The sequence below is a fragment of the Trematomus bernacchii genome, unplaced genomic scaffold (genome assembly GCF_902827165.1).
Source record: "Trematomus bernacchii unplaced genomic scaffold, fTreBer1.1, whole genome shotgun sequence".
Classification (NCBI taxonomy): Eukaryota; Metazoa; Chordata; class Actinopteri; order Perciformes; family Nototheniidae; genus Trematomus; species Trematomus bernacchii.
In genome coordinates this window covers 6,956,870-6,981,450 of record NW_022987564.1, presented here as the reverse complement: position 1 = coordinate 6,981,450, position 24,581 = coordinate 6,956,870, and the positions used below count along the sequence as shown (strand labels likewise).

The following is a 24,581-nucleotide window of genomic DNA, read 5'->3' as shown; positions in this document are numbered from 1 at the left end:
GCCGTGGGGACCATGTGTGTGTGCTGACTGCCCGTCAGTGACACATCAGTTCAGAATATGTTTCTCTCCTCCCTGCCTCACCTCACATACACACTCACCAGCATCTCTGCTGTCTCTTTGATACTCAGCCTCTGCAGACTCTCTTGGTTGAGAAACTGAGGGTGGCTAGTTGATTTATTTATGAGTTGGGGTTCAATACTGGCTGCAGACCTGCCTTAAAGGCTATCCTCTATAGTCCATTCTTATTGATATAGTTTGTGGTCTTCATTAATATTACATTGTACCATTCTGACAGATATGCATTCCCAGAGGAAAGCATCGAAATAAAGTTGTCTTCAGTTCTTCATTCTAACTTTGACAGGAAGACAGTGATTGTTTCTGCTCGAACTGTGGCAGGTGTGAGTTTTCCTTGCTTTACTTCAAAATAATCTATCTTTCAGGGCTGAACTTATCAGTAAGTGTAGAGAAGTTTGCAATTTATTCTTTGCTTTTGTATGGCTACAGTATGTGTCCTGAGTGCATGAATCAGAGCTAAATTGGTGAGTATTTACTCCGAGCCCAGAGGTAGCTTTGATTTACTCAGTTATGGTCAACAGGCCAGCCAAAGAGTGTCTCTCTCAAATGACAAGAGATAGAAGTCTCTTCTTCTGCTGGATCCCAACCAGCTCCACAAAATCAATAAGGATCATCGGGTAATGAATAATAAGGCAGGCTATAAGAATGGCTTTTGGCTAAAAGTCTAACATTTCAGATGGCGGAAGATATGCCAAGCACTGGAGAGAATTCTAAATAGACTGGATAAATTGATAAGCGTTATGTAATATTCATGGTGCATTCAGGGCTTTCTTGTGTGTGTGGTTTTCTTGCATGTCATTTGGAACGGGTACTTTGCTCAATCCTAAATTATTCAGGCGCACACACAGGAGCACCGTGATAGGTGATGCAATCACAAAGAGTCACTGGCGATGACTGTCACTCGTCCCACGGGTTGTCAGTGGTCAGAGATTGGGATGTAAGACGCAGACTATTATTGTGATCTACTTAATTATTCATCCATGGATGAACTCAAAACCTTACAGCGAGGAGGAGAAGTTTGGGTTGACATAAAGCAAAGCTGTCATATGCCAAAGCACAGTTCAAATGGCTCTTCATATTTAAACATGACTCTTTTATGCATACACAAGGCAAATAATTTAAAGCATTTCACAGTAACAATTATTTGTAATGTCATTGATTTAATTATAAGATGCAGGATAATCTTACATTTTAAAACTGCAAATAATAAAAAGATATGGGAAACATTTCTCTTCCTTTTAACATAACATTTCTAAAGCTCTCTCCATTGCTCCTCCATCGTCTGTAGGCATGCCAGTGCTTATCTCACCTTCCGTCCACTTTGTTCCTCCCCCATTCAACTCATCTGACAGTGGAGAGTATCTCTAGAGAGAGCATCTCCAACCAGCCTAGCTTTGGTAGTGTGCTTTTCTTTTAACCAAACTTGAGCCAAACATTACTCATCACACCCCACTATCAACACCTAAGTGGATTGCTGCATTATAACCACATGATCATTCTCAAATCATTAAGAGCGGTCATGAATGTTACAGCCAGAGAAGGCATTGTCTATCCCACGTTGTGTTTACATACCAGCAGAACCACCTTTGATGGGATTAGAATCACTAAGATGTGCTTTAGCCGGCCTGGGAAGCTGCTAGCAGGGAGAATGGCATTTTTGATGCAGCGTGGGGAGGAGTGGAACTCTAAAAAGGCTGCATGACCTACTTAGAGAGCCGTGGAATTCTGACGACTCGTCATCCCACAAAGAGAGAAATCTTTCCCCTCATTTCCTGTTTGTGTGTGTCGGAGGCTGGTATGCAGAGGGGGCTCGTTCACATGTGTTTTGTTTGTTTGCAAGCGACGTAACGCACACACAGACACAAAAGCTTCATGAGTGTTATTTCTCTTAACTTCTCTTTTTTTTTGCATTAGTGTGTATATTCCACATCTCGTTTTTAAGCCTTTCCGTCTGTTTTATTTAAGAGCTGCTGTAATGAAGAGCCTTCTGACATCCTGCAACACTTCTGCACACCAAATCACTGAGATGGCATCTGGCTGGCTGTAGACACACACACCACACACCCACACACACGCACACACACACGCACACGCACACGCACACGCACATGAACACACGTGCACGCACACCTTCACTTTATACATGCAAGCAGGGGACTTGCAATGGCTTCTCCCTCTGTCCCCTTTTGAGGGAAAAATGCAATTTTCTTTGCGACATGGCCTTGTACACAAATTAATTTTCCTTTGCAGTCTAGCCCCTTCTCTCCCTCTTCTCTCCATCACCTCCCCTCGCGCTCTCTTTCTCGGTAGCTATGGCAACACAGGTGTTGAACGTCAGCTTCTCAAAGGAGACGGTATTGTCCGATTGCTCGGCTGTCACATTCCTGCTTTACCGTCACCCTGTAGGGTGAGAAGAGAAGAGAGAGAGAGAGGGGGGGGGGGGGGACTCTTGCTGATTGAACATGTATTTACAGTCACCTCAACACAGGCAGTCAATAAGCGATTCATTAGAAACGACAAGCACTCACTGTCAATGCCTTCAACTGAGTGTTTATTATGCCCGGAAATGAGCTATTGTAAGACAAGAGTCGACCACCTGGTCGGATGGTGTGTGGTGTGTGTGTTTGTGTCCATGGGTTGTGGTGATTGATGATTTGTTGTTGTGGACACTGTTGGCATGGCCCCCAGCCTGGTTAAATATATGCTGGTGGATTGAATCCCAGGGTACGTGGTGTTTGTGCATGTGCGCTGGTGGCAGTGGACCTCCCAGTTGATGTGAAGAACTGTTGGTCCAGGGACAGGCAAACACAGAGTAACTATCGGAAGTTTTTTGTTGTTGTGTTGTCAAACAGTGGTCACAATTGTCGAACTTTCCCCCATTTTGTAAGACAAAACAACCGACTTCTCATCCCGAAATGTTCAGATTTTGTACCTGCTTCTCTTAAATATTCCCTCGGATGTCATTATCCCATTTAGCTTCAAGAGCTGCTTTGCCCATCCTCAGTGCTCTCCTGTCACTAACTATTCAATCAATTTCAGCTAATGTTAATGATTGATAAGCCACATTAGCTTGCAGTGTTGACAGTCCCACTCGTTCAAAGCGTCCTTTGAAAATATGGCTAGTTAATTAACTGAGAAATTAATTGGACTTGAGCAGAAAACTGCAATGTTGACATCCAGAGAAGATGTGTTAATGATGCAAGCCTTATAGCCATGACCCTTAATAACCTCCTGGAGGGGAGAGATGAGAGGAGAGAAGGAGAAGGAATGAGGAGAGGTGGGTAATGACGGGGGGAAAGAGTGATGTCTGACAGAAGGAGGAAAAGAGGAGTGTGTGAAACTGTGGGACAGACTAAAAAGTAGGGGTGAAAGAAGGAGAGGAAAAGATGATGTTGATGATGAATGAAATAGAGACAGAAGTACTGGATATGGAGAGAGGAAGAGAGAGGGTTTGAGAATGGAAGAGAACTCCTAAATCCAAACAGAGACTTAGGCCAGGATTCCTGTGAGGTGTTGTTCCTCTGTAGGAAGATTTGATATGCGTGGACAGAAGAATCCCTAGACTGGCCTGAAACTGTGCTCTATCCCACTCAACACACACACCAACACACACACACCTCCTCCATGCACCCACTCACCCAATACGCCAGGTTTTTCTTTTCAATACACTTCCACAGTCCACCAGCGGTACACTTCCCAGACTCCCATCTGTCTTGTGTGAAATTTAAGACAGGTGCTGCATTCCTCTCTTCCTTGTCATAAAAGTTGTCAATAGATGGTCCTTCTAATTTGTAAAGGGATGAGTAATGTGCCAGTGTTTGTCCTTTCAGACCTGACTAAATGTCAACAGCGATATCTGCCTTTTCCCACTCGCTAAATGGCCTTTATTAGATAACCATAGACCTACTGGCAATGTCATCCGAAACGCACCAGCACAGGACGTGACTTGTGTGATGATCGTGGCGGGAAAAGTGCCCTTCCAAAAGACAATGTCAAACTGAATCTAAAATAAACCCCCATTATGTGTAACACGTCGGAAAATAATGAAAACATCCCACCATTTTGACTGACAGGAGAAGTCACCGCAACACACGAGTTGATTTTGTGTCAACATATTTGACCTCTATATTTGTTCTTTAAATCTGTGTTCTATGTGTGAGTACAGTATTTTGGCTTCATTGTAACCTTTTTAAAGTATAACGTACTGTATGCTGCTTTAATATCAGTCCGTTCCACATACTGTAAGGCTACAAGCAGCAGCTGGTTCGTTAAACATAATAACAGGAAATGGGGCAAAACAGCTAGCCTGGACTCTGGGCCGAGAAAATAGTCCTGCAAATAACCCCAAAGAATCACTTTCATACTTCAAACTAGCTTAATTAGATACAACATGTTAGTTGGAGAGCTTTCAAGTTTAACGGTGTAGGATGGTTCATTTCTCAAGTAACTCTCCAAGAACGTACATAATTGGTTTCCAAAATGTGTTTAACTGACCTTTTGAATAACCAGGAGAACAAATTGAACTGGCTCTGTAACCCTTGAGTCTTTTTTCAGTGTTTCTTCCCTTTTCCCACATCAGCCATAATTAGCTTTACATATAACATCACAGCCTCTAACTAAAGTGAGAGACCCAGACTCACACACACACCAAGCTCTGGGATAATCATTATTCCATGCCACACAGTTCGGGAGTGGATGCAGGCGTCACGGTTCTAGTTTGTGTATGATTCACCTATACAATATAACATTTATGTTCAGCTCCCTTTCCTCCTAACCTGTGTGACTGATGGTCCCCCACTCTATCAGACTGTATTATATGAGGTAAACAGGCTGGAGAGGACTTATAAAGGGTGCAGGGAAGGACTTTAAAATGTGAAAAGCAAAGGTCAGGACCAGCAGGACTTGTATATTTATGCTGGAAGAGTTTTTACAAAGATTGTGAAGGTGGGAAATAGCGAAGGAATGGCTACTGTAAGTGGAACTTTCAAAAAGTTATCGACCATAAGATTTTTATATCCCTTATTGACAAGAAATATGAGTTGTGTAAAACTCAAAAATACAAGCACCTTGAAGGGGGTAGCAATGTTTTTTTAAAGTTCATTTGAGGTTGGGTTGCCAGTGATAATACAGAGGAAAACATTTTTTATGAGGAGAGAAGCCTTGAGTCAAATCGACCGTGGTACATTTTGTAGCAGCAGAGATAGCATGAATCCCCAAATCAAGTAGATTGAGGAAGAATTGAATCCCTCTGACCCCGTCCTACTCATTTACTCCTGGACCAAATCATCATCGTCCAACCCCTTTTGTCTTTTTCCTGCCTTGCTTTACTGGAGACATCCATAGGAGATATAGTGGAAGACCTTCAGGGCCAAGAAACAATTAACTTGATAATGGGCTCTGTTCTTCTCTCTCTCATCTTCCCACTCTCTGTCCACATCACCACTCTACCAGGCTGTCAATTATTGCTTAGCCGATAAACCAACTGCTAAACCTCTTCTGTTCTTAGACGTTCATCATAGATTATATAACAAATAAATACAAATGTTGCTGTGTGAAACACTTTGTGCTGCATGATTGTTTGAAAGGTGCTTAAGAGCTAAATAAAGGTAATATGCGCAGTTCATCTTTTAGCAGACTAAACAAAAAATACAGCTAGGACTGATGGGAATGTCTCGGGTTTGGCTGATGTTTGGTCCCAAACAGCAAACAGTTTTGACCTGCTAGCTAGCTGAAAAGTTGGGGATCACCAAAGTTATAAACAATTTATCTTAAAGGAGACATACACTGCTAACAAAGTTTATCACTATCCATCTACTTGAGACATTTCACCCAAAGCCGTGCGCTGAGGAAAATGTCAGGGGATCTCCAAAGTCATTTGTTTTCATCTTCCCGGGAACGACCAATACCCGCACAAGTTTTGCCAGTCTCTCTATTGGTTGTTGAGATATTAGTTCTGGACCAAAATGGCGGACTCGCATTGCAATATTTGGAGCATAAGAAAAGCAACCAAATCAATGGGAGTTTAACTGCAATCAACATGTAAATACTTTAGAAACCCTGACTTCCGTGTTGGACAGGATAGATAAGACAGTCACACAAACCAAATCAGCAATTCAGTTAAAGAAATGTTGCATATAAATGAAACACCTCACTAGAAATGGAGTTATTTCTTTACCTGAATCCATCCCTTCTGAGGCCAGTTATCCTCTCCTATCGGCCCACTGTCTCCTCAGGGACTGATTGGCTCATTTCAGTGGGATTACACCTTGGTCTGTCCCCCTCACTGGTTAGCGCAACATGTTCCAGCTGTTGTCAGGCCTTGTCAAAAGCACAACAACCTGTAATAGGCTTACCACAGCACCTGCTTCCTGCACAGCACAGATTGCTAATAAAGGTGCAATGTGTTCACCCTGATTTTAGTACCACTTGCCAATTTGAGTTCATCTCGGATTTGCGAGTGAGCCCATGTGTGTGTATTTGTCTATGATTGTGTTTGGGCATGCATTTGGTGATGGATGATAGTTCATCGAGCGCAGGGGTGTCAAACTCAAGGCCCGGGGGCCAAATCCGGCCCGTGACTTCATTCTATGTGGCCCCGCAAGAGCTCTGAAAGAATATAATATGTTTATTATACGATTACATGCCGATCTACAGAAGCACGATGTCCATAAACTACATGTCCCACAATGCATCTCAAATATGCCTTTTATCTCCGAAATTTCCTTTTTTTTTCTAAATGTCACTTCTTTTTTTTGACATGAGAGAGAGAGGGAGGAGAGAGAGAGACATGCTCACTGAAGAGACTTGCAATTATTTGCCCTAGACTTCTGCTTTCAGACGTAGTTAATACCCTATCTGATAATAATCCAATGCAGAGGCAATAATGTAATACATTATTTTATATATGTTATATATTTATATATGTATAGTTATATAGTCTCAAAGTTACAACCGGCCCTTTGAGTGCAACCATAATGCCTATGTGGCCCGCGATGAAATTGAGTTGGACACCCCTGATCTAGCGTGTGTGTGGGTTTGAGAATAATCATGCATGTGCAAAAGAGGAGACGTGTGGAAGAGACAAGATGTGAAAAGAGACAAGATGTGAAAAAGAGACAAGATGTGAAAAAGAGACAAGATGTGAAAAAGAGACAAGATGTGAAAAAGAGACTTGTCACCACCGAAAGGTCTTCCAACGCGCCATCGTGGTTATCCTGGTGGCCATCTGAGCTCTTGAGAAAGCCAGGGATAGATTGAGCGCAATAACAAGATCCAGACTGCAGGGAGAGAGGGCGAGAGGGAGAGAGGGAGAGAGGGAGAGAGAGGCGAGAGGGAGAGAGGGAGAGAGGGCGAGAGGGAGAGAGGGAGAGAGGGAGAGAGGGAGAGATGGAGGGCAAACTGCCATCAGCCTGAGCAACTCAGTCTGTCACTGTGGATTTGAAAGGCCAGTCTCTCCCCAGACAAGTGGTGAATTTCTCCATCTTTTCCCTCTGTGTTGCAGGCATGCAATTTGAAGGAAACAGATTGAAAAAAACAACTCAATCACCGCGTCCTGCTCTCAATGTTTGCTTCATCTTCTCTCTATCAATCAACGTGCACTCTCGTGGTAAACTCTGGGGCCCGCATGTCTTTATGCTACAGCAAAGAGCCTCAGCTTTATACGCAACTCAGCTCGATCCCCACCTCCTCTTCCTCCCTTCCCCTCCTTTGGGGATGTGCAGCAGCTGTCAGCCATGTCTTTCTGGTCATTTAGAAATAGGAAGAAAAGGCATGTTGGGGGATATGTTACACCCCAGTGGACCTCTCAATAGGGGCTTATTGATGGGGAACAAATAGCTCCAGCTTCTTGAAGATCTTGTGTGTGCCAATGGGAGTAGGGAGTGTTGACCTTAATTCCACAGATAAATGACCCAATGAACTCAAGGGATCCCTCTTTATCAAATTGCTATTGATATACTAGTGGGACAATCAATTCAACTGCGACTAGATTGCATTCACACTAACACGGAGAACTTTCCTAGACTGTTGAAGACTGATTCGCATACACATCAGCCCCCTCTTGTTCTTGGTTGGTATTGACAGCCATGACAGAGTTTAGAGGATTAGTTGGGTTTGTACATGGGGATAATCTCCTTTAGATCTGACCTATCGGCTGCACCCTGCTAACTCTTGAGGGCTTTATAATGCCAAGCATATGTTTTAGCAATTGCTGGATTCAGCATTCACATTTCCTCTCCTGACTTGGAGATGTGGAAGTAATTCAACGAGGAGTGCATGCAGAAGCTGCTTTAGAGGAGACCAGCTTTTTACATCTGCTGCACTGTTGCTGCATGGATGCTCAGATATCAGAAGATGATTCAGAATCTGCACGGTATGAAGGCTGGAAGGCTGCATGGAAGTTGGCTTCAGCAAGGGCTGTGCGATTATGGCAAAAATCATAATCACGATTAATTTTGGTCAATAATTGATATCACGATTATTAAATACGATTATTCATTGACTTTGAAAACATCCATTTATTGAACTTTAAAACACAAATAATAATTTGAACAGTATCTTTTTAACTGTTGATTACCCTGAACGTATAATTCACTGAAAAACCAATACAAAAATAAATTAATAAATGATACATTTATATTTACATTTAAATAAATAATATCAAAAATAATAAATACCAATAAACAAGATCAACAAATATTTTGGAGCGCACTTCAACAAGCTACTAAACATATGTAAATATGATAAATACAAATAAATTAGACTAAAATAAATTAGATCAAATATGTTGCAGTGCACTGTCACAACCTAGCAAAGCAAAATAATCGTTTTTTTTTCGATTATGTTATTTTCGTAATGTGGCAGGCCAAAATCGTAATTGCGATTAAAATACGATTAATTGCACAGCCCTAGCAGAGACTCTATGTTTATGGTGACAGTGCAGACATATGAATTACGGCATTGCAGTGCGTACAACTGACAGGGGTTGTACACTGACAAATGTTCTTTAGCTCCTGGAAGTATCGCTGTATTTATTCTTTATCGTTTTTCATACTTTATAGGAAAGTGATGCGTTATAGACATGAAGCAAGAGAAGGAATGTGTTTCTCAATTCTCAGTTGGTTTGTGTGTGTCTCGGTTGTCATACGTACTTACATCAAGGTATTTTAGGGTTTCCTATACAACTATTTTTTTTCTCTTCACGTATCCGCAGTAAACATACTGAGTAAACAATGATTCCAAATGAAGGGAGGCAAAGGGTGTGTTATTGGGGATTCTGTTAATTGGATAGAGAGAAGTAATGAACACTTCATGTTCACACAGCTCTAATAAATACACGGTATAAAACCTTGGGTAAAATGACAAGCCATTATCTTTAGAGGCGAGGCGACACATCTCTTCGTCACCTGTGAAAGCACCTTTTCTGTGGTGAGATCCTTTAGGATTTTGCTCTCGGTAATCACCTGTGCTGTTGGCCTTGTCATGAATAAACGCAGTGTGTGTGAAGAGCAGATTGCGTCTGACATCACACCAGGCTCTCCCATCACCCCCCCGCCCCCCCCCCCCACCCCTCGCTGTGTGTGCAGCATTGGGTCTCAGGTTGCTGATTTGGGTGCAGTAATTTGCCATTAGACCAGGGACAGGTGCAGCTGCCTCTGTTTGCAGCGCTAACAAGGCATTTCATCATGGTTAGCTCCAGCCTGGTGCTCTGATCAGCTCTTGTTCTTGTCACAATCACACACACACACACACACACGACACACACACACTACACATACACATACACATACACACACACACAGTAGGGTAGAGTGAAGGATTTGGGTTGAGAAACCTGCATTGCCTTGTAAGTAAAGGAGCGGCTCTGCAGTGCGCTGCTGACGGGCTGACCCTGTGTAGGAAGGGAAGGCTCACTGGATTGTTTTAAGTCGGTTTTCCTCTGACTGTAAAGCACTGCATTGTATTCTGTTCGGAGAGGAGCACAGAGGAGCTTAATTCATAAAGCTTTCTTTTGAAAAATTGAAATCTTCCCTGGCTGTTAAGCTTGCGGAAAACCTGCCTCAAACTTTTCCATATTGTGGATGTTTTGTACTTACTATTGCTGCGATGTGCTTTGAAGTTACTTTCAGAAAAAGGAGCATTGAAGCATGCTGACCTTTTTAAAGATGTGTCGTTTTCCGATATGTTACAGACTTTTTATGTGAAATATAGAATGGTCTGAAAATTACCATATGGAACATTAGATCATTTGACATTTCTGGGCAGCTGTTTCTTCACATTTAGCCTAATTGAGTGCAATTTATCAGTTACACACTAACAATAAGCTAATGTCAGCATATAATGATGAATCAATACGTATGAATCTCAGTGGCTTTGTGTAAAGGTCACGATGAAGGAAACGTAATGGAGACTGAGGAGCATTTGAAATAAACTCCTCGTTTGCCATCTGTCGCACCAGAAATATCCTTTTAAATGATGAAAGTAGTCGAGCACTTTTTGTACAAATAAAATCGTATTTCACAGTCAGACTCCAGTTTGTGAATGAACTGCAGAGTATTGTATTGAGGTCACCCGAAGTATATGTTCTGTTAATGGATCGTCAACATTAGACAGGGCTATATGCCTCCCTTGAGTTCCCATTGCCAGGTTGTTCCCCTATCAGCCCTTACCCCACCAACTCTCACACACACACGCGCACACACACACACACACGGTTTCCTTGGCCGTCTCCCAAGGCGGTCAAACAGATTACTACGGGCGCTAACCCCATCGATCTGATCCAAATGGCCTCCAAATGCCAGGAATTAGATTTCAGACTCGGGAAGAGGGAAATAAAACGCTGTAGTATTTCTTGCTGCTCAACTTGGGAGTTAAGTGCTGCTGTGCCTTGGCCATTGTACCAGTTCTTCATCGGACCTCCTCTGTGTTTGTCAGCACAGTTACATTTGTCTCCTTTATGCCTGAGCGTATTTCTCTGAGAAAATTGGGATGTAAGATACAGCCTGTACCCAAATGTCTCTTTCACTGCTCGGGAAATCCTTGAAAATATAAATAAAGTCTTGAGTGCTGCTTTTAGAAGGAAGTGAAAAGAAAACACTAGACAGAGAGGCTATTTGAACTCTCATTCTTCTCATGTATTGAATTCAGGGACAAAAGACATTCAAACTAATCGATACAAAATGGCCTTAGATTTGATATTGAAATGCGTTTTTTCCGTAACTGATGGACTGTAGGCTAATCTGCAGGGCACCCTGTGCAGCTGAGCATCACCCACTGAATCAATCTCAGTCATGAATTGCTCCATTGTTGGGTAATAATGGAGGGCAGGTTTATAATACGGGTTGCTTCTGCTTTATTAGTGAGCCGATACCTCTCCACTCCGGTCTTTCTCTCCACCTATTCAACGTGTTTCTGCCCTTTCTTCCACCAGCCCCATGGACTTGCTGCTTTACTCTTTGTGTCCCGTTATAATCCGACGCCTCTTCCCCCCGTCCATCTTGCTTTGTCCATCTGGCATTAAGCTCCACAGTCTTTCTTAACTGCAAAAAGTATTGATGAGTGGTCGTGTGCTGCCTAATGAGAGGCTAAATATAAGCATTGCACACCGGCCCTGCTGCGGCCTCCTCCCTCATCTCGTGCACAAAGTGTGGATAGTCACACTGTTGGCATGACAACACACCGGTCAAGGCTCTGTGAGCAGCCACAACAGATTTTGTGCATGTGTGCCCGGTAAAAGTATAAGAGGATGAATGAACAGCCGGGATGAACAGAGAATGTGAGGAAAGAAAGAAAGCTTTCTATTTGATTTTAGCTATCGTTGAAGCTGCTTTCTTGCTTCTTTTTTTTTTCCGCCCTGAAAGAGATTGAGTTTCTCATATCGGCGATATTTCATTACTTACTGTAACTTCACATGAGTGATTCCATAGTCATCTGAGAAAATTAGATATATAATTAGAACTAAAATGGTTAGTTAATGAATCGTTTAGTAGACCGAAAGAAAAATAATTGGTAATTATTTTGTAAATCGATAAAACATTTAGGTCATTCATCAAACAATAATGACACAATTTGTTAAGATACAGCTTCTTAATATGGAGACTTTGCTTCTGTTATTTGTCTTGTGTCAAAATAAACTGAGGATATTCAGATTTTGAAAAGTTGGGTGAACAAAAAAGGGCAATTTAAACATGTTTTCTTGGGCTATGGGATATTTTACCGACCAAATGAGTAATAGATTAATCAGGATGAAAAACAGCACATGAGTCCGTCTGAAGCTCCCCACCCCCTGCTTTGAAATGCTGTAAACCATTTTCTGCAGAGGGAGGAACATAACCATTCTTTACCACCTACACGACATTGTCACTCTCCTTAATAAATCAGCTTAAACCTGCAATATCACCAAGCTCTATTGTACTCATGTTGACAAGTTTAGTTGCCCACATTTCTCTTCTGTTGCATGGTAACCAATCAGAGTCACCATCCTACCAACCATCCTTGTTATGGCCAGCTGGAGAGAAATGAATGATAAGAGAATGCAAATGGGATATCTTCTTTAATAGCCTGCTGTTTTATTCAGCTGTGTAGCCAGGATAAGGAATCCCCACTGTGTCTAATCACATCCTCTCCCTCTCATTCCACCTGAGGCCTATCAGCAATCTAGTTCACTTTTGACTGACATTACAGCATTGTTCTCCACCAGCATGAACGTACATGCATCAAAGAGGAACCTTCATTTCATTTCATCAGCAGATGTTCTTCTACTTCAAAAATCAAAGGGCATTCACACTAAAATAATCTGATGACTTAAATCATATGATTACATCAAGACTGGAGGGCTGTGTGGACGATGGCTGTATCAGCAGCTCATCGTGTGACTTTCAAGGTTGTCTCTGTCATCGACCTTAATTTAGGGCTCAGCGACGATCATCCTCAGCTCAAAACAAATTGACCCGACAAGAGAGGAACACAGGTTGTTAAAAATGTGTCAAGCCCGCAGCAACGTTACCTGGCGTGCCCCTAATACAGTAACCATCAGATCACAACACACGGTCCTACATGTCTGGTTAGGAGAATCATTCCTCCACATTCGATTTTATGTTTTTCAATCTGCGGTGGAGGCTCGTCTGTGCTGCTCTTCAGAGGGAAATCTCATTCAGTTGCCGGCTGACGGCTAACAAGGTCAAATAACTCTCAAGATGAGAGGGAGTGTGTTGGAAGACGCTAACACACACACACACACACACACACAACCTGCCATTCAGTCAGTCGGTCAGTTTATGTGTCTGCCTCACAGGAACAGAATTGAGCGGCAGTAATGGAGGACTGAGGAGGGAAGTGTTTACTGCTGATAGGAATATCATTACAAACTGTGGAAATCAGAGAATAACAGCAAAACCCGTTAGCCATCAGCTCATGTAGCAATCAATAGGAAGCTCCACTGTTTCTATTTCTCCTATCTCTCATTTCTCTCTCTTCTCCCTTTTTCGCACACTTTCTTCCTCTGGTTGCTATAGTGACGTGAAATGGCTGCGTTCTGCAGTGTGGATCAGAGCGGGGGCTCGCTCTGTGAGATACATCGTTTTACATGATGCTTTCAAAACACACAACCAAGGCTGTAATTACTGTGTGTTAGCATATGCCTCTGCGCTCAGAGAGTATAATAAGTTAAATGTTATTTAAATGTCACATCGTTTTTCATAAACAGTAGGCCTATACATTACAATAAACTGACACCAGTGGCTATACTTTTTTGCAGTGCATCCATCACAGTATGTCAGAGTACATTGTGCACGGCAGTTTTTCATGGCAGCTGGTAATTATAGATTGACTCACAGATTATGGTATGGCCAGACTTCTTTGACTAATATCTAAACAATCTCATTTTCTCTGAATAAAGAAACGAAAATAATTTATAATGTGTGTATTTGTTGCAGAGTCTGTATCTTAAAATATGGAATGAATATGGATTTGTACATTCTTTTGTCTTGTGCCAGTCTCATTGTTGCCCACCATTGGCTGGAATATGTAACTTTACCTCCCTTACTCCTCCTGCAGTATATCCTTGTTCTACTTCCTCTTGAGTTTTACAATAACACTTAACACAAATCTCTCTTTTTCTTGTCTCTCTGTCTTCTTCTTCTCCCCCTTTCTCCCCGCTCTCACCTCCACCTTCACCCCCTCTCTCCATGTACAGTGTGACAACGCCAAGGGGCTGAGGGCCTTCTTCGATGCCATATGCTACGGCCCCAAACACCTGATGATCTTCGGCGGCGTGTGCCCTTCAGTGACCTCCATCATCGCAGAGTCTTTGGAGGGCTGGAACCTGGTGCAGGTAGGGTTTGCACTGTACATACGTTGGTGTGTGTGTGTGTGTGTGTGTGTGTGTGTGTGTGTGTGTGTGTGTGTGTTCCAGTGTTTGTGAATCCTGGATTTGTTGCGCCAGTACAAAATACACTTGCTTATTTCTTTTGTACTTTTTTATACAAGTTTCCAAAAAAAAGATCTTGCCCCTTAGAAGTGCAGTGTGCAGATAGGACCTGGGTTTCAAAGGGGTCCTAACTCATGGCTTAATCCTTCATTAACCTTGCCAGGGTGAATGTCTAATTAGCATTGCTCTAATCCGTACAATCCTCCCTCATTTTAGGATCTGACAGAGTTAAAAAAAAGGCTTAAACCCATTGTGGTAGTTTAGCTCAACTTCCACTGAGCCTTATAAATGAAGAAAACATTTTGTCAAATGATAAGGGCATCTCCTGTGGCATATGTTTGTGGGGTGTTTTGTCATTAGTATGAGCTAATAAAAGTTTTACTACACAGTCCAGTCGATGTTAATTACCTGCTGAACATTCACATAATAGATTTTACCATTCAATTATGCACTTGCTTGATGAATGACATTTGCTGCCATTAAATTAGTGCAGCTTTATGATTGCTCACTGTAGGCATTAAACACCACTCGTTCTTGTATGTGGTGAACTTTTGACCCCCTCAGTTATTGCATACAGTTTCTCTGACTGTGAACTGTACTGCAGAACCAAAGAGGTGAAATGCTTCCTTCCAAAGAATACATTTCATTTGCCACAAACCCTACAAAGGTTATCGGGCACAGATAAGAAAAGGAGTGAAGCTCGTGCTTGGAAGTGATAATAAATTCAAGAGGCTGCATTTTGAACTGAATGTCACATTACTTGGCATATTTCTACCGCTTGCAATTACTGTGAATCTGCTGCTTTTCATGTTCCTTTCTGCTCGCTCGCCTTGTCAGGGTCACTCGAGTGAAAGATCGGCAGGATGAGGGAATGAAAGGAGAAGTCATTTTTAGTTTCTGTGTTTACTGCTTTTCCGTGGTAATGATCTCAGTCTAGAAAGAAGCGTTCCAGCCACAGTTGAACTTGAAGTGCTCTCAGGTATTTGTGTGTTTGTATGTGTGCTTCCTCTTTCTATTTATTGGCTTGTTTGTCAGTGATTACCTGTGAGAAGTGCAGTAGCAATCTCCTGCTCTGCAGAACACTGCCTGGTACAATGTGTTCCCCAGAGCACTTTACCAACCAGGCTCTTTCCCTACACACACAGACCAACAACAACCAATTCATGCCGGTTTGATCCTAAAAAGACATTGTCTGAACACCAGACGAAAAGTGATTTAGGGAAAATGGGAGGAAATGGCTTAGAAAAGACCTTGAATGAACCTGTGTTTAAAGTAGATGCCTTTTTAGATGTAACACTTGTATTCAATGGCAAGGGCGAATGTTGTTGCTGTTGCTACAAGCAACTAAATAGCTTTTTAAGGCAAGACAAGTGTGTAGTTACAAGGGCAATCTGAAGGTATTTATCTATATAAGATAGCTTTCTAGCAGCATGCAAAAACTCTTTACACGTTGAATCTGGGGCTGTGATTTGTTTTATGACACAGGACTTATGATTCAATATATTGAGAGACTGAAAGTGTGGCTATATAACACACAACCTTATATGCAGAAAATCTGAGTTTATGTGTAATCTGAGTCCATGTCTGCCACTGATATTTGCATCTGAACTACCTGTGCAGTGTTTCTGACAACACATACAGTTTTACAAAACACAAGACACAATTATCTGCCTTTTACTATTTGTCTACAAACAAGTGAGTGCAAATATGTGCATGTGTGTGTTGTGAATCTGATGTGGCAGTATATCAGACTCTTGGTAGCAGTTTTATGAGATGCAAGATGTCCGTGCAGACCAGAGCTACATCCCAATGACTCACCAAGCAGCCATAATGTTCACTGGAAATCTGGAGAAAGACATGTCAGTGGATGTAAACAACTCACCAGATAGCTATTAGTTGTCCTATGGAGCATAAATTGGCAGAAAGGTAGCACCTGTGTGTTTAGCTATCATGTTCTTACCAAGCTGGTCCTTGCACCTGCCAGCCAGACTGTTGGCCTCTCTGCTCCATCTGTGAGCCAATTGACTTTCATGAGTTCCCTCTGAACATGTGTGTTCGTTGGTACCATGTGTGTATGGGCATGTGTATTCATAAGAGACGGACATTTCTCTGCTTTCACCGGACAGCTTTGGTGGGATGTAGTATTTCTCTGAACGAGGGAATAAAGAGATTGACTAAGACAACAATCAAAGCGAAAGAGAGAAAGGGAAGTAGAGATGATTGGAAGTTTTGAATCATGAACCCCACACAATTCATATTCATCAGTAGGATTTTTGTTTTTTTAAACTGTACTAAAACTGTCATTCTGCATATTCATTACCCAGCCCTGGCACCCGTTTAGCCAAATTTGATGTTGTGTGGAGGGAAAAAGAGAGTTTTTCATTAAGTCTTTATGGGCCAGGCTTAATAAGCTCATCATTTCCACATCAAAACAGGGAGCTGGCTGATACCATCTACAGTAGAGAAAGCTGACAGAACAACCACCCCTGGAAAAAGCTTACTTGTACACCCATAAAAATAGCTTTCAATCGTTCCTGATACCTAATGAAGTCTGCTTTGAAAAGCTGAACAAAAATAAACTCAATTGCATACACTGCATCGTGCTCTATGCAAACATTTGAATGGAAATATCAAACTTAAAAAGCAACACTGGTATTACAAGAGCCAATGATTTTGTACTAAAATACTTATTTTATTACCAGATGGTAGAACTATGGCTTTAACCCTTAGATGCACGAGTGACTGGACCCTACACTCTTCCATAAGTGGGTCTAAAAGGACCCGTATTAGAATAATATGTGTTTTTATGCCATTTTTGTCATTTTGGTTAAGAAAAATCGCTTGTATAATATTTAGTATTATATTTTGGTTCACACTAGAAATATTTTATATTTAATTTTTCACTATTTATAATTTTAGAAATGTCTTTTACATTTTGAAAGAAAACGTTTTCCCATAGGACTCCATAGAAAATGCATGCGGGTCAGTTTTGACCCACTTATGGAAGCTTGGGGTACTAATACAAAAACTACAATTTCTTAAAATGTAAATTAAAAATGTGAATGGCATGATATCCAAAACATGTTTTTTGAGGAATAGCTGGAATATAAAATGATACATTTTTTTAAATTACAAAGATACTTCAAGAAAACCACCTCACCGGGTCCAAAAAGACCCACTTATGGAAGCTTGGGGTAGTAATACAAAAACTACAATTTCTTAAAATGTATAAAATTTAAATTTAAAATTTGAATGGCATGATATCCAAAACATGTTTTTTGAGGAATAGCTGGAATATGAAATGATAAAAAAATGTAATTACAAAGATACTTCAAGAAAACCACCTCACCGGGTCCAAAAAGACCCACTTATGCATCTAAGGGTTAAAAGCAATGTATCCCTAAACCTCCCTTATAAGGATTGGAATATGATACAACAATTCACAAACTAGTAATGCTCATTGAGACGATTGAGGAAGGAGAAAAAGAGGCAGACAAAAAAAAGATAAGATACATATATAGAGCAATAGTTTGTGCCTTTTAATTTAGACAATGGAATTGTGTATCAATTTCATTATCAACTGCAGAGTATGTAGCATTTGTGTAGCAAGAAATGCCCGGATGGTTACTAGATTTAGCTATTTCTATAGTATGAGTAGTGAGCATGGTTATATCAATGCACCCAAAGTGCATTGCGGCTCCTCAGACTCTCCAATATAGCAGACTGAGAGGCAGACAGTTTAAATAATTCATTGTAAGTCAGTGACGTTAAGATACAGTTAAAAGCAGTATGCCAGAGATCACATATAAAATGTAACGTAACAAACGTCGGGAAAAGTAAAGGAGGTATTTTTGATTTACATATTTGATCAGCAGTTTTAATTTAAAGATAGGGCAGACGGGTAACGATGTGATTGATACGGTCATGTGACGCAGAGAAAACATATTGCCTGAGTGTATTTCAGTGCCAACAGTCTGCAGGTAACAGCATACGTAATCATACATTTAGTAGGCAAAATACAGTTTTACATTTTGATTAGTAATAAAACGATATACTTTCACCTCTACAGTATAGACTACAAATTGTGATTTAAAACAATGCAACATTCATGATGAGAGAAACAAACCTAAGACTTGTAGCAGGTAAAGATATTTCCAAGATTTGTTATTTTATCAGCCATAGTTAATGGTCCATCAAGTTCCTCAATGTGTGGCTCTGTGAGACTTCCACCAACTGTCAGGCTGGAGAAATATCAGATAATGAACAGGGTGCAGCCGAGGGCCAACATGGTGAGAGACAAAAAATACACTTCCTGCTGAAATGTGTCCAATGTAGGAAATGAAACCTCATAAAACAATCCATCAAGGTCATCACATCCACAGCCACTGTGCTCCAAGAGATAAGACTGTAATACAAGTGGTCAATTGGTGGTTAATATGATAGCAGATTAGCTTGCTAGCTAGGCTAACCCTGTCGCTCACTTTTCAAGATTCAAGATTCAAGGCTTTTATTGTCATTCGTACATAGCTACTAGTGTAGTTATGTCGATGAAAATCTTAGGTCCCAGGCTCCTCCAACAGTGCAACACAATAAAACAGATAAAAGAATGCAAGTAAATATATAAAATAGTATAGAAAGGAAGTAGTGCCATAAGAGTCTATATAGGTTTTAGCAGCCAAATGAGAATCTCCCTTTCTCAAAGTACTGTACTTGTGTTCACTGTACCTACCAATTGAATTGATGCTGCTGTTATAGTGTCTCCTTTGTCGACATCCTGTCCTGAGCCGCTCTTCTGTGCCTCCAGTCCTCATTTTGTAAAGCTGTGCTGTACATGTGCTAAAATGACTGCCCAAGCAAATTAAAATGGTGGTTTAAAATGCTACTCGGGCCAACGGACAGATGGCGTAGAATGGATTGAGGGAATGGAGGAATAGACAGACAACATAGACTGTAATGACATCAAATGAAATTCAAAGAAATGGGGCAAGACGCAGCTGTGCTTGTGAGCTGCCATCAGCCACAAATGCCACTGATTGCTGTAGTTATATTTCCGCAAGACAATGAATGTTGAAGCCATCCTCTTGGCAGCCACCTTGGTCTGTGATTAATCTTGTGTTTTCCTCACCATGATATTATATAATTCCAGAAAGCGTTTGGCGAGCTTTGTAAATTCTTGCTGGCACAGGTATCTGTACCGAGTCATCACGCTGCACACACTTTACTCTTTTTTTCCTTGACTCATGAGGTCCTTTTCCTCTCCTCAGCAGTAGTGTCTATTTTCTGTAAATGCCTCATTGAGTGCCAGGAAATCGCCTCAGCCCACCCTCCCGCTAGTAGCTGGACCCTTCTCACTCACCAATTAGGCCCATCAGTGGTGGCACTGTTCATTTTCAGCGTGTGTAATGAAAAATGATGCTTCCAGATCATTTAGCCTCTTGTAATGTAGAAGAGAAGAAGAAGAAGGCAAGAGAGCGTTATTGCTACAAAATAGATTATTTGTATAGATTAACATATTTTGTAGAAGGCAGGTCATGTCAGAAACATCTCCCAACTGTTAAAGAAGTACTTAAGAGTGGCACATATTTATGTTATTATGAGTTAATCTGATTTTTTGAAAATGTAAAATAGTGTGTAAGTGTGTTTTTATGTCGTAATTTAGATTAGAACTATTCTAGGTATTCTATGCCTTATTGGAGGCGTGTGGCGCAGTGGATAGAGCCTTGGTGTTGGGATCAGGGGGTCACAGGTTCAAACCCCACTGCAGTCAGCATGTCATTGTGTCCCTGGGCAAGACACTTCACCCCAAATTGCTCCTGTGGGGATTGTCCACAGTATTGAGTATGTAAGTCGCTTTGGATAAAAGCCTCTAACATGTAATATAATAATAATAATATATTGCAAAGCGTCCAAAACTTTAGCATCAAACTTCTGATTCATTTATCTTTAAGTATACTGGATAATAGAGTCAATATATAGAGAGTGTAAAATATGGATGTGCCTTCTCAAGGTGTCATGGTCAAGACCTAGACATAGAGCTAACATTTACCTGTATATGAAGCCCATTTTTCTTCGTCACTTGCAGTATCGATCGCCTTTGCTTTATTAAGCCAGGGAATTTAACGGACAGCAAAGTTGCATCTCTGCCTCCTTGAAATTCGGCGTTCTTCTTTTTCGAAGCCTCCTCTAACTCTGTAAGGTCTTCTTTTTCCCATTTTCTTTCTCTCACTCTCCCTGAGTGCTACACCGGATGCTTCAATAAAACATGTGATGCCTAGCACTGCAGTATTCTGCCTCGCTTACGTCAAATCCTCCTGTGTACCATATCAATATTTCATGAATTCCAAAGTTTAAGCTAAAATCTGAGAGTGCAAGGGCAAGGACGGTGTGAGCACCACAATAGATCATCATTATCAGCATTATGAGTAAAGGTAAGACCCACCTGTTTGTGCTGAGTGTCAGTGTGTGCTCTATGGGAAAATAAAGGTTATACAAACTGTCCTCTAAAGGTTAAGTGACTCCAACCATAATACTCATATGAGGTTCTATGAGCAGTTATCTCCACGAGGTGCAGTCCAATGGATTAATTGCAGACCCCCTCGTCTCTTTCTCTCTGTTAGTGTTATTTATGACCATACTGTAGAGAGAAATACAGAATACTTAAGAGAGGCAATTAGGCCGGATTTTCATACTGTCTGAAATGCTTCTAGGCGACACCCAGGGGAAACAGGAAGTGGTGTCCTGACTGATTTCAACCAGACCAGCTGTGGATTAATGTTGAAGATCTCACTGATGCTTTTTAATGGACAGAGACTTGATTCTGTGATGTTATCTATTGATGTGGAGTATATTCCTAAATTCCATTTAGGACTAAAGTGGGTTGTAAATTGCATCCCCAGACTGCTGACAAAGTAAAACAAGGCCAATGTTGACATTTTAAAGTAGAGCTTATTCAAAGACAAATGAGGCTGCTGCACACATATAAAAATAGGAAGGACTTAATGCCAATGCTCTCTCATTGAGTCTATCACAGATTATCTCTCTTGTATTGCTGAAGGCAAAAAAGAGGCAGAAAGAGACAAGAAAATGTTAATTATATGCTGTGCTGTGCATTTATCAGACTTTTTCGGTCATGAATGCCGCCCGCACTTGTAAAATGCAGTACTGTAAAGCTGAGCTCACACACTCTCTATCGTACCTATTCGCAGTGTCAATTGGGTACCGTTTGCCAGGAAACACAGTAATTAGCTAATTAGCGACATTTGTTGAATGCAAGCCGTTAACGGGCTGCAACTGTTGGTGTCACATATTGAATAAACATGCTAGTTCATAGGCTCCAGCTTTGACAGGAACATCTTTCTCTTTCTGTTCTTCACAAGGAAGTAGGAACAACAAATTCAAAACGTTCCCTATTCTTTATTTTTTAACGCTGACACATCTCTTTGACACCAAGGTCTATGAGAGTCATTCAAAAGGAATACAAGATGAGTACTTGCTGAATTTAACCATTGCGTTTCACTACTATCATTCCCCAAGTGGTATGCGTGAAGGAGGGTGAATTTAAATACGCACTGCACGATGGTACAGGACCTGCCAGCCACCAGCAACAATAAACAAACTAAACACATTAATAGTACCAGCGTGTTATTGATGTTTCGCTTAGGGACTCCATCATACACACCCATCTTGTGAAGACTGTAAGATATATTATTTTGTGTCTCCAAAATCCTGGTTCCTATTCCTTTTCTCTCTTCTCTCTTTTGAGGTTTTCAGGCTTTGATATTCCTTATTTAGGTCATAGCACTTTGAAGAGCTAGCTGCTTATATTTTCTAGATGAAAATATAGCTTTTAACAAGAAAATCCTATGATAATTGGAACATGTTATTAATCTACATCTAACATGATTCAACTATGATAAGTGGCACATGTAGAGGTTTATTCAGAAGTCAAAATGCATCCTCTTACTCAAGCTAAAAGCAAATTGACAGTTATTTTTGCATTAAAGAAGGTTGATTATATAGCGATTGTTGTTGTTTTATGTATTTGTCCATTTATAACAAACCCCCAGGGGAACCACTGGATACACAGACATGAAACTATTTTTTTTGTGCAGTAGATTGCGATAGATGTCTCTGTTCAGTAATGTCTGAATCACCTTATCTACTTCCTGGCGTTATGTTGCCACTGAGCTTTTTACAAACCCCCTAACTACTGCCTCTACCCGGCTCACATTCAAATCCTACAATTTTTCCAAGTATAGGGACATTTTAGATACACAGGGCTGGGTATCAATCGACCCAAATATGTGTGTGAGAAACAGGTTTCTCTGAGGGCGGCATTAGGGAGGATCCTATGAAACAATATCAAGAACAAGGGCGGCCTCGCCAAGCAATTGGACATCAAACAGGAGCCGGCTCCATTACAGGCCATTAAAACCATAACGGCTGCTTGGAAAGAGCGAAGCTTAGAGAATCGATAACGGGCAGTTTAACTGTCTGACACAGCTCACTAATATCTGAAGCATCAACCTTCAGAGAGAGGGTGAGAGAGAGAGAAAAAAAAGGGGGAGAGAAAGAAGACTCGCACCAACTTAGTGGGTGAGAGAGAGGAAATGGAAAGAGAGAACGACTCTTGAGATCATTACAGAGTGCTTTCCAGCTTCCTTTTTCTTTCACCCCTCCCTGCTTTACAGTATACATGAACAGTGATGATATAACACCATTTCCACAGTAGATTGGCCTTTAGGATGATTCCAATCCTACACACACACACGTAAGCACACACTCACACTACACAGGAGGATAAGCATCGAGCTATCGAAAAGCTAGAGAAAAACTGCTTCAACTTAGGAACAAAAAGGCTTCTATTGTAGTTAATAGAAATCTGTTAATGTTACATGTATTCAACATTAGGCACAATAAAGTACAATAGTGCTGATGTGTGTATTCACCTTAACTCTTCCTGCCTTAAAGGTGGGGTAGGTAAGTTTGAGAAACCGGCTCGAGATACACTTGTTGTTATATTCCATGGAATGCTCTTAACATCCCGATAGCAATGAATATCTGAAGTGCTTTGACAAAAAATCCATAAAAAAGATGTCATCTGTGGAAGCCGTAGTACTGTAAAAAGCACGACCAATCATTTTAGCCGGCCCGGCTAAAGTAACTGGATGGCCTACCTGCCTGTCAGCCTTCCATCTGTGCACAAACTTATCTCGTGCCCTCATTGGTCATGTGCGCGTTCGTGTGTGTTGGAGGAGGGGCTCTGTAAGGAAGTGGCAGATTTCTTCCAGCTGTGTATTTTCAAATTCTAGCGCACTCGAGCCGGTTTCTCCAAAATTACCTACCCCACCTTTAATTAACTACACTGCCTGAGCTGGTATATCGAATTGCATTCAAACGGATCAAAGTGTTTTGTGTACCAAACCCCAGATCCAGGCAGAAAGGCTTGAACACTCTCTCCACCTCCTTACTTGATTCAATTCCTTTTCCTCTTTGTCACTCTTTCCTCCCACACGCTCCTCTTTCGCTTTATCAGGGCATCAGAATGCGGAAGAGTTAAGCCTCCTTGAGATTGATCCTGAGCTCAATGCTATTTTCATTCCCTGTTGGTGCAGTCATTCAATACTTCTCTTTTTTTAAGTCTACGACTGCAAATGGAATCCGGTATGATGAGTGGTGATAAATGATAATGTCTCTCTTGCTTCAGGCAACATCAACAAAGTCTCTAAAGGCGTAATCAGAATACAAATGGACATAAATACTGTGTAAGAGTCTACAGATGTTGACGTTTGTTTGATGTCACGATTCATATTGAGGGATTGTCGCCATTGTAACTCTCTAAATGTAGCAACATTTAAATTCCAATCATATTCTGACATAGTAGTTACACAAGTTATTGAAATCTTTGAATAATTGTAGTTTAGTAGTCGAATAGTAGATCTTGATGACTGCATGGTTAGGAAAACATTCTTTAATCATAGTTTTCACATACTTTTTTGCCATTTTAGATGGCCATTAGATTGTGTGTTCACCATTCAACATTTTCAAGACTTCATTTTATTTTCAGAGATGGTGTATGCAA

At 41.1% G+C, this 24,581-nt stretch overlaps 1 protein-coding gene across 1 annotated transcript in view; it reads left to right on the top strand.

The window, feature by feature from the left end:
* Nucleotides 1–24,581, top strand: part of gabbr2 (gamma-aminobutyric acid (GABA) B receptor, 2) — a 160,321-nt gene that overhangs the window by 31,960 nt on the left and 103,780 nt on the right. Inside the window, exon 2 of the mRNA XM_034124262.1 lies at nt 14,267–14,404. Within this exon, the coding sequence (XP_033980153.1) occupies nt 14,267–14,404 (138 nt within the window). The remainder of the gene's footprint in view (nt 1–14,266; nt 14,405–24,581) is intronic.